The sequence below is a fragment of the Mytilus edulis genome, chromosome 4 (assembly GCF_963676685.1).
Source record: "Mytilus edulis chromosome 4, xbMytEdul2.2, whole genome shotgun sequence".
NCBI classification, from domain to species: domain Eukaryota; kingdom Metazoa; phylum Mollusca; class Bivalvia; order Mytilida; family Mytilidae; genus Mytilus; species Mytilus edulis.
This window is the reverse complement of record NC_092347.1, coordinates 88,552,765-88,564,435: the sequence shown is the minus strand read 5'-3', so window position 1 is coordinate 88,564,435 and position 11,671 is coordinate 88,552,765. Positions and strand designations below refer to the sequence as shown.

General features: G+C 31.1%; 1 protein-coding gene across 11 annotated transcripts in view; it reads left to right on the top strand.

The window, feature by feature from the left end:
• Positions 1-2,156: 2,156 nt before the first annotated feature.
• The window catches only part of LOC139520930 (cilia- and flagella-associated protein 99-like), a 28,206-nt gene continuing 18,691 nt past the window's right edge, over positions 2,157-11,671 (top strand). For 2 of the 11 annotated variants that reach the window (XM_071314021.1, XM_071314016.1), the window contains exons 1-5: positions 2,364-2,509; positions 6,769-6,884; positions 7,318-7,462; positions 8,509-8,603; positions 9,524-9,636. In XM_071314021.1, coding sequence (XP_071170122.1) covers positions 6,771-6,884; positions 7,318-7,462; positions 8,509-8,603; positions 9,524-9,636 — 467 coding nt within the window. In that variant the 5' untranslated portion in view covers positions 2,364-2,509; positions 6,769-6,770. Of the gene's footprint in view, positions 2,301-2,363; positions 2,510-2,530; positions 2,634-6,768; positions 6,885-7,317; positions 7,463-8,508; positions 8,604-9,523; positions 9,637-9,755; positions 9,850-10,033; positions 10,134-11,671 lie in introns of those variants that run through there. The other 9 variants (XM_071314025.1, XM_071314024.1, XM_071314019.1 and 6 more) reach the window with 8 other exon arrangements.

Sequence of the window (11,671 nt, the reverse complement as noted above, 5' to 3'; positions counted from 1 at the left end):
TAATATGTTTCGTAAACAGACTAAATATTTTTAAAGATCTTATGATGAGCAATAGTTTATCTTGGCTGAACCGTCACGATACTGTGTAAATGTACAAGTATATAAGTATAATAAATAATCGTCCATAGAACCTCCCACGTAAACACATTATGTATACCTGAATTTGTATCCATGTTTATACTATGTATGGTAACTAATTTATATGCGTTTGTGATTTTATTGTTTCAAAAATAAGTTCATCATGTACAAAGTTCAACAACTTCAGCACCTTAATTAATTCAGATATGAGGAAGCACATTGCCGGTTTAAATCTCAACGCCAGATTTCAGTTCAGAAATATGGCCTCCTTTGAATTATTAAAAAATCATACATATCTAGCTGGTGTTGTACCAACAAAATGTTCGCATTGTCGTTGAATACCAAACGTTGCTGTCTTCTGTCTGGATTTATCAGTTTTTCAAGTTCATCTTTTTTGTTATAAAAGTTTTACTTATTTGCTATCTGCTTATAGGCTATACATCGTTTGCTATATGCTTACTAATGCTTTGTGATTATGCTGCGAATTTGAACTGTTATACTTCAATTTTTTATTCTAAACACAACTTGTATGTGCGAACATGAAATTTTGATGTACAGTTGATTCTTACATGTTTGCTTATTATTACCTTTGCTAATGTGTGCTTATAAATGCTGTACACATGTTGTGTGCTAATTTATATTAGATCAAAGCTCATATGATCAAGGACCGTGACGGTATATAAGGTGTAGTAATGGAATTCTGAGTGACATTAGTAATATGTCCTTGAAGTAGCATTTATTATCGTGTGCATCATGCGTATTTGTGATATTTTTTTTATCATCTTTAATTAGACTATGTGCGCTCATAACTATATTTGCTTCTATGTCTTCTATGTGATCATCATTGGCTTTGCTCAAGTTTGCTTTGTATTACCAGGTACTTTCTATACTAGTATTAGTATATAAAGTCCCTGGTATTACTGATGATCTATATGATTGTGCTTATCATAAGTACTACTGCATATACGGTCCTACTAAAAAGCGCCCGGGAGCGCCCGGGAGCGCCCGAGAGCGCCCGGGAAAAGAAAAAGCGCCCGGGGAAAAGAAAAAGCGCCCGGGGAAGGAAAATTAGCGCCGGGGAGAATAAAATAATAATATTATATAACAATAAATTTTTTCCGTAAAAAAAATCATTGCTTGTTTTGTCCTTAATATAAATTGGGATATGTACAATGCAACATCTAAAGTGCCGGTTCTTGCACTTTTGCATTTTAGATTTCAAAATTGTATATAAATAAGTAAATAAATATAAATGAGAGTATATAGAAGAATCATGAACGATATTGTCCTCGATCAAAACGTATATTTTGTTACTTTAAAAAAAAATAATCAGTGCCTGAGGTCTAATATTTTAGCAACTGCATGGTGAACACCTTTTTTTGTGCAGATGCTGATTAGGATATATGATATCTTTTTATAAAACTACAACTGTTTTAATGGCAATGCTTATCAGGATTTTAATGCTTAGTTTTAAATTTAAACAAAACTCCTGCTTTTTACCCCCTTTTTTAACTACGGTACATGTATAGTACCGCTTTATTTTCTGATTTATTATGTGTTACTCTTTAATTTTGAAATTTTTTTTATTACATTTTTCATTTTGGTATCGTTTTTGAAAAACATGTCTTTGATGTCTTACATTTTATAAATCTTCAACATAAACTGTGATCCATTACTATCTGTCTTTCGAAATAGTAGGCCTTTTCATATATTATTGTTAAAATTGAAACATTTATACTTGTTTTTGTGTTTTATTAAAAATATCTATTATCTTAATTTACAAATTACTTGTCTAAAATTAAAAAAAAATCAATGTGCATAACTTATATCATCGCCGGACACAAAGTTGTCTCATGCCAATAAAATATCTATATAATTTCCCCGGGCGCTAATTTTCTTCCCCGGGCGCTTTTTCTTTTCCCCGGGCGCTATTTTTTCTTCCCCGGGCGCTTTTTCTTTTCCCCGGGCGCTTTTTCTTCACCCGGGCGCTCCCGGGCGCATTTTAGTAGGACCCTGCATATATGCAATGACTCCGCATTGACTACAGAGGGGTTCCGTCGTCTGTAATGTTTTAGTTTATATAAAAAAACTCTTTGTAGATATATCTTATTCGACGTCAGTAAAATGTTTGAATCTCAAAAATCAAAAACAATACAAAAGCGCATATAAAATACGTTAAACTTGCTTTAGAGCTTACGAAAAGGTGTTTAAATACACATAAGGTAAGAATATATATCACATTGTATAAATACAATTAGAAATAATCAAATAAAGACAAGTTTACTGTTGCCAAGGATACTGCAAATGGCGACCTCCATGTAAAAGTGTTTACGAAAATTTAAACACGAAACTTTGATGAAATTAGCTAACATTTAAGTCAGTTAACCATATCTACCGGGAATCCTAAAGCAATTGCAATTTTTTACCAAGAGTATGTTTATAAAAATAATATTCAAAATGTAACAAACTAAATAAAAAGAAAATTTGTCGGTGGTGTTTTGGGGGTATCAACACGACAACAGAGACATAATCACATATACGAGCTCTATATACTGGTTAGGAAATTTCAAAATATTATGGAATATACCTCAATTCAAGTACAATATCCCATTTAACATACAGTGAGATCAACCAATTGATGTATAATACAGACTACAGAATTTAATATGAGGCAGGCATTACCTGTGAAAGGGGACAAAGTCGCAAAGTCTGTATGAATTATTTTAATTAATTCACACATATTTTAACTTCAAAATTTTGGTTCTGTTGTTAGGGATTTAAGGTTGTTTCATTGGGGGGTTCCAATCCCGGATTCCTGAATCCCGCTTACACTATGTACGTAAGCAATTTTCATTTTTTTTTTGTCATTTCCCTGTTCCCGCTAGACGTCATTTCCTGTTTTCACGACACAATAATTTGACTTTCCGTGTCCCGCTTACAAAAAAATGGCAATCCTGCGTCACACTTAGACCCCAATGAGACCCACATTTCAGTGATGACGTCATATTCAATGTAAACAAAGAAACGCTATCATCAGGTTAAGTGGTATCAGGTCCGTTCGCGCCAAATACACTTTCGCACCCTACACGTTCGCACCTCGCACGTTCGCACCCAAGGTCCGTTCGCACTCTACACGTTCGCGCCTAAATTTTAATTCAAATTCCAGTTGAATAATTGGAAAATCATGATTGTTGTTTTAAATTGCTTTGGTGTAAATACTGAATGTATTTAGCTTGGTATGAGTAAAACATTGAAGATTTTAAATGAAAAACACAAAAGATAATTGTTTTTAACAGCTTGGTCCCTTTAATCTGAAACATTAAAATATAGCCATACACTATAATAACCTAAACATGATAAAATTTATTCAACACACACAAAAAAACGTAGTCAGAATCTAACTTTATTTTGAAACAAGTCAATGAAACAAAGTTATAGCAATACACTAACCAAAACATGATTTAAAAGAGTTATTCAAAACAAAATAATACGTTGACAGAATCCCAATATATTTCGAAAGGATTATTATTTTTTTAACAATACAATATCCAAAACATGATTAAGATTTATTCAACACAAAAAAAAAATGCTGTCTCACTCTATTTTGAGACAATGACAACAAATATACTCATAACAATACACTTGCCAAAACTTAATTACAAAGTTACTAAACACAAAACCAATTAAAATTGGGCGCGAACATGTAGGGTGCGAAAGGACTTTGGGTGCGAACATGTAGGGTGTGAAGGTGAAAGGGGGCGAACATGAGTGGGTGCGAACGTGAATGGGCGCGAACGGACCCGGATTCAGGTTAAGTTTATTCATAGACAATAGACAATATTTATTAGCACAAACACATTTACATTAAATGGTTATGGCATACAAAATTAAGACAATAAATTGACAATAGTTAAATTGATTATAATTATATTATAGTGACAGTGGTATTCACAGCGAAGAAAAAAAAAAGACTAAATATCAACAGTTAACACATTATTAATGTTCATGAACAAATAATAAAAGAACATATCAAAGACAAAGAGTTATTAAAATAAATGAAATTAGTATTGTCTTCCTTGAGTTCCTATATAATCATTTTACTATACTACTCAAAGTCTCATGACAACGAGAAAATGCACAAATGCAGGAAACTAAAAAAATCTGAAAAAAAGTTAACGATTTTGAGTTCATTAGTCGAATGAAAATTTAGTGAAAATTTCCCAATTTAATTTTTTTTTTCATTGCTTTTTCTACCATTTTAGGGGACCTTGTCCCCTTATTAAAAAATATTCATCATATGAAATTCGACCAACTGTTGTATAATTATCCTCGTATTATAAGGGGACTTTATAAGGGGACAAAGTCCCCTATAACCATGATAACAGTAGAAAAATGAATAATAATAATAAAAAGATTAAATATAATTTCCATTGTCATGTATGAACTTAAAATCATTTTCTTTTTTCTAACTATTTTTTTTTCTCGCATTTACGCAGAAAAATTTGTCATGATAATTTGAGTAGGATATATATTTATTAGTGTAGTTATATGAGGCAGGCATTACCTGTGAAAGCGAACAAAGTCTGTATCAATTATTTATTGTTTTAATTCTAACATATTTTAATGTTAAAAAAAAAAGGGAAATACTGTAACTTTTTAGATGTTGGTCCTGTTATTAGTGATACTCAAAGTCTCATGTCAAATGAGACCAGAAAAAAGAAGGATATTTCTGCGCAAATGCGGGAAAATTAAAAGTTAAAAAAAAAAACCTGAACCAGTTTGAGTTCAGTAGTACATTTACATTAGAAATTATATATATATATTTTTTTTTTATATATTTTTCTTCTGTATGACTGTCATCTATAGGGGACTTTATCACCTTGATATTTAAGAAATGACTGTAATATTTTTTCTGTCTATGAAGAAATAACATAAAAAATTTGGTGCACACTGAATAACGCGCGTAGCAGGTTATTTAACAGTGTGCACCACATTTTTTATGTTATTTCGAATAGACAGAAAAAATATTACAGTCATTTCTTATAATTTAATTCTAAATCCCATTTTAAATGTAGAAAACCTTGAAAAAACGTTGATGACGTCACGGTCACATGACTAAATTATGTCTATGGTCTGATAGCAAAATAACGTCGGCCAATCAGAAGATGCGTTACATCCAAAATTAAATTATATAGGAATGAGCATAATAACAATTTCATTTTATTTATTCTTTGATATGAAAAAAAAGGTACATGATGATAGCGTCTCTTTGTTTATATTGAAAATGATGTTAATGACTATAATTATGTCCCATCTAAAATCTCTGACTATAGAACCAAAATCTGAAATATTACGACATTTCTGTTTCTTTTTAAACATTAAAATATGTTAGAATTAAAAAAAAAAGTAATTGATTATGACTTCATCCATTTTCACAGGTAACACCTGCCTCATATTAGGTTTTCATGCTATTAAGAATGCACTTTGACGTCATATATCACAGTTTCCATTTAAAGAACATGAATAGTACATATTCATATGATGTACAAAAAATTATGATCTGATCATACATGTACATAACATCTTATTCTTAACCCTTTTGTTGCCAGAGAGACACATTAAATATTCAGTTCTGTATCTTTTTCAAATAAAATAATTTACAGAAGATTAAACCTTGTTAAAATTCTTTCAATACATCCCAATGTAACATCATTGTTGGTCATGGGACGCTACAAATGTAAAGCTGCTGAATTTTTGGCATATGAACTGCAACATAGTTTACATTTGTAATTACTGGCAGCAAGAGGGTTAAGCTTTGTTGAGTATTACTGTGGATTTATTATTATTCGTTGACTTGGGTACCAATTTCATGGGTTTCGTTGGAACAGGTGAACCACGAAATCAAATGTTCAACAAATGACAAATTTTCTATGAGTCTTGTATGTAGAAATTTGAAAAACCACGAAATAAAATATCCATGAAAATGCAATTTTTCGTGAATTCACGAAAATTGGCACCCACGAAAATAAATGAATCCACAGTAATTGCTTTTGACACTTCATTCTGCTTTTTTTTATTGTATAAATTCAAAATTGATAATCACTTGAATCTTATTTTTGTTCTGACTGTAATCTCTTACTGTGGATTTTGACAATAAAATCTTAAAGTTGGTACTGATGCAGCCTTAAGGAAACTAGTTTTATGTTCAAATGGATTGAAGCAGAAAACCCAAGGTTGTAGTTTTACACCCCAATGGTATATATAATTTTTAAAATTGGAAGAAAAAAACCCAAAAATTTAAATTTGAAAAGTTGGAAAATAAAGATGGCATATGTACAAATGTATAAGACAAAAAAAACCCATGTATACCAGTATGCTTTTTTCTTTAAAGCTGAAAAAATAGGGAAGCTAGGTAGGGAAAATTTTATTTTAACATTGATACAAGATGCAGGTAACTTTCAGAATGGAGGCCTAGGATATTCAAACCAAATGAGCATTACTGATTATTTTAGGAGAGAAGAAATTAAGTTATATAATTTAAATTCAGTTGTTGTCCCAAAGTTGAATAAAAAAGGCAGCACAGGAAATAAAGTATCATCAAAAATAAGTTGTTTTTCAATTGTTAACATCTTTGTGTTGTTTGTTTTGCAACCAGGCTAGCCTCTGTTAAATCAACCTTTGTTTTTGTAGATATGACACAGAATCACAAGCAGTTATTTGTCCACTGTGTCCAAGTGTTGAATACTTATAATGTGGATACACAATCTGTAGAGGAACATGTCAACAGATATCTGAAAGAAAATGGGGTAATTGTTTAAAAAATCATTCAATTTTAATGTGGAGGTTTTCTATATGTATAGATATGACATATTGTGATGTCTCATTTAGAATGGAGCTGAAATACAAATTAAAGTTGTGGGGTAAACTACAATAAGACAGCAACCCTATAACAAAAAAAAAAAGGAAAAAAAGACACCTAGTGGTTAGCATACCAAGATTCTCTTCCAAATTTCTGTTCAAAAACATGACACTAGAAGTTGCAATTCAAAATTTGACATATCCAGTAAGGACATAATTGATTTTCATTGTAAAGAGAGAGAGAGCTATTTCTTTTTCTTGTGAGAAAGAAGTAAGGAGCTTGTCTTATCTTGTTTGACATCAGAATTGGTCTGAAAATTGTTTCATCCTGAAAAATATAACAAAGCATTTGCATTTTAATTGAGTCCATTTTTATTTCAGATCTTTGATGAAAGTGATCAAACTTTTATTGTTGAGGTTTTTTCTGAATGTGTGAGATATTCCAACTTAATGGAAGTTGTCCTTAATGGTTTTTACAATAAAGATGGAAAAACTACACTTCGTTCAGAACAGAATCTATATCATGGTAAGTATAGAAAACAATTGATGTCTAGCTAAGTTCACATAGCTTTGAATCTGAGATTGCTGCTATATAGCTACTTTGTGCTGTTGCAGCCTAAAGCAAAAACTAATCAATTGAAACTTAGATCTGTGTAGATGTTGTTTTACACTTATATTTTATTTCTAATCTGGCAACTTATGAATGTCTTACTTGTTACTCTGATGAATTACAGTATTAACATAAATTCTTAAAGTTACATCGATATGGATGCAAGCTTAATGATTATGGCATGGTGATATGCTTATACTTTGTTAAAAAATTAGATATGGTATTATTAATGAAACAATGGCTGATCCAGAACTTCTCCTAAGGGGGGCCCGCTCCAGTCATGCTTCAGTGATTTTCTATATAATCAACCAAATTTTTCCAACAAAAGGGGGGATAGGGCCCCCTGGATCTGCCTATGTGAAATGTAGATTAATAGACACTTTTGTTGGATTTGTATGATAAAGAGATTTTAACTGATTATTTTGCATGACAATCCTGATATCATTCCATGACCCATATAAGATTCCATCTAATGTCTCAGACGATATGAGAGTCTTTGGATAATTTTAAAAGTACTAATATGGAAAATAATTTAAAAATATTTAGTGATAACGTTTGGTAATTAGAAAAAAACGGATATTGTAATTTTCTACATTTTGGAAGCATGTTGGTTTCCATAAAATAGAGACCTCTGAGTCAACACTCTGCAGACCATTAAATCATGTTCAACCCAAGACTTTTTGGTGGAACTAATATCAAGTCAGGAATGACAGACATTTCCCACTCTATTCAATTTTGCCATGGAGTTAAGTACATGTACATAAATTTGTTATTTTGAAAGAATCTAGCTGTTATGTCATGATTTTTTTTGAATATCCTGTTTATATATATGATGTGTGTGTAAATTAATATTAATCTGCACCATGGTTTACTTGTCTTAAGACCTCACTTTTAAGAAAATTATGTTTTGAGCGGTAAGTTTATTTTCAAGTGTATGATTATCTAAAAATTTAATATTTCAGTAATTTGTTACCTGGCAACCTTCAGATTAGATGAACTTGGAATGGCTCACTTCAGAAAGTTTGTTAGCTCACAAGATATCAACAAAATGTATAGGGTAAGTAATACTCATAAAACCAGTGATTCACTTACATGTACATATTTTTATGCATGTGAAACAAAAAAATGTTTAAAAAAACGACTTGAAATTTGAATAAAACACCAAAACACTTGAATTTTGAATTTAATTTTTAGGCACAAACCATTACATAATTGCTTTCAAACTTGCAGCTATATTTAAGCTTTTAATGTTTATATTTCTGGTGAATTATAATTTGTTTTTCATTTCTTGTTTTTTATAAAAAATATAAAAAATTATGAGAGCTCAGCATATTCACACAATCTTAGAGAATGGTTTAGAAATAGTTATTCAGTTTTAGATAAGATCTAAGAATAAAATTATACTGTAACCAAACAGTACATTTGTCCAGATATCAGCTATACATTTTTGTTTATTTGTTGTTATTTCTAAATAAGGTAAGACCATCAAGGTTATGAGATCAGGTCAGACCACATATAAAATAAATCATATTGTGAGTAAACAACATGTAAATATTTAGAATTAGTGAGTGGTAGTTCTGTTTATTATACAGATCATCAAATTAGATATGGATGACTTTCATAAACCAAATACACATATGTGTCTAAATTATTTAGATATTATTTATGTCATCTTTTCATTTCTTGGTCTTCAGCTACTCTGACTTTCAAATTATGTGGTGTGCCTATACCTTAATATCAATAGAGTACATATATGTCAGGTCTTGATGGCACTAAATGTGAGAAATAAGAAATTACATGGGAAGATTGGCAAACATTTTCAAATTGAAGAATATCAATATAAGAAATGTTATGAAAAAAAAAAACGAATATAAATTTGTACAGAAAAGGACTTATCTTCAGTCTTACAGCATACCCCTTTTAGTTGAATGTCTTTGGTGTTGATTAAATTGAAGATATGTATATATTGTTTTGTAGTTTTTATCATTTTTCCTGAATGAGAGGAATTTGTTGACTTGGATTAAAGATGGTTGGGAGAAATACTATGAACATGTGTTCGTACAAACATCACTGTTGTCACCATTACAAAGGTAGGATATGGTTAGGAGAAATACTATGAACATGTGTTCGTACAAACATCACTGTTATCCCCATTACAAAGTTAGGATATGGTTGGGAGAAATACTATGAACATGTGTTTGTACAGACATCACTGTTGTCACCATTACAAAGGTAAGATATGGTTGGGAGAAATACTATGAACATGTGTTCGTACAAACATCACTGTTGTCCCCATTACAAAGGTAAGATATGGTTAGGAGAAATACTATGAACATGTGTTCGTACAAACATCACTGTTGTCCCCATTACAAAGTTAGGATATGGTTGGGAGAAATACTATGAACATGTGTTCGTACAAACATCACTGTTGTCACCATTACAAAGGTAGGATATGGTTGGGAGAAATACTATGAACATGTGTTCGTACAAACATCACTGTTGTCCCCATTACAAAGTTAGGATATGGTTGGGAGAAATACTATGAACATGTGTTCGTACAAACATCACTGTTGTCACCATTACAAAGGTAGGATATGCAAAAAAATGGATTGCTTTCTTATTACAATGGCATTATATAACTCTTTAAAGGCTGGCATACTCTTTAAAAGCTTTACTGTTGACTCCAGCAAACAAATTTAACTTTGTTTCAGAAATTCCACTTATAATAGAAGTGTGCATAGTATGTCATTGCATTCTATTTCCCCATGAAGATTAATTTTTTTCTACAAATATCACTTGACAAATGCTTGAAGACAATTTGCTCCCTTTTTCCATTATTTCAAAATGGTAATTTTAGACATTGATTCATATATCATTTGTTTATTATTTGGAATCTCAGATTACTAAAGCAACTGTAATCAAGCTTCAATCTATGAACTTCCAACACTGTTACAAAAAGTAATAAAGTATATTTTGAGATATAAAGGAATATTTAATGCATTTAATTTTTTTGTTTGTTTTTTTCTTGGCAAGAGATATCTTGATTCAATTTGATGCCCCTAGCAGGACTCACCACTTCAATTACTTCTTTAAAAACTTGGTCTTAAATTCAAGTTGAAATACTAAATTTGTTCATTATATTTTTAAACAAGTGTTATTTTAATGTTGGACATTTAACATCATGTTAATTGAAAACTATTTTATTATTTCTGAGTGACATGTTTATTTGAAAATTGACATTAATTTAAAAACATGTAGAGCTGGCCAAGTTTTACCTGCAGACATTTAACACAGAAATATCACAAGAATACATAATGTGTTTACATGATAAATCTTCCAAATTTACATTTAAAAAGTTTGTATTTGCTTTGAAAACTGTGTAATGAATATTAATTTCTCAATTCTAAGTTTATCACAATTACCAGACAGTTGACATTATGGAAATTTGACAAGTTGTTTTGACTATTTTATTTTATTTATTCTATTTTGTGTCATTAATTTTTGTTGTGAGGTTCTGTTAATGACAAACCATCACAACAAAGAATAATATGCACCGGACTTTTTCCCCATTTTTGTTGAGCCTGCAACTTTTGTCACAGAAAGCTCGACTTAGGGATAGTGATCTGGCGTGGCGGCAGCGGCTACAGTGGCGGCGTTAGTTCACTTCTTTAAAGCTTTATATTTTAGAAGGTGGAAGACCTGGATGCTTCATACTTTGTATATGAATGCCTCATGTTACGAAGTTTCCGTCAGTCACATGTCCAATGTCCTTGACCTCATTTTCATGGTTCAGTGAAAAAGGTTAAGTTTTGGTGGTCAAGTCCATATCTTAGATACTATAAGCAATAGGTCTAGTATATTCAGTATATAGAAGGACTGTAAGGTGTACATGTCAAACTGCCAGGTGTCATCTCACCTTGACCTCATTTTCATGGTTCAGTGGTTATAGTTAAGTTTTTGTGTTTTGGTCTGCTTTTCTTATACTGTATGCAATAGGTCAACTATGTTTGGCCTATGGAATGATTGTGAGGTGTACATGTCTAGTTGGCAGGTGTCATCTGACCTTGACCTCATTTTCATGGTTCAGTGGTCAAAGTTAAGTTTTTGAGTTTTGGTCTTCTTTTT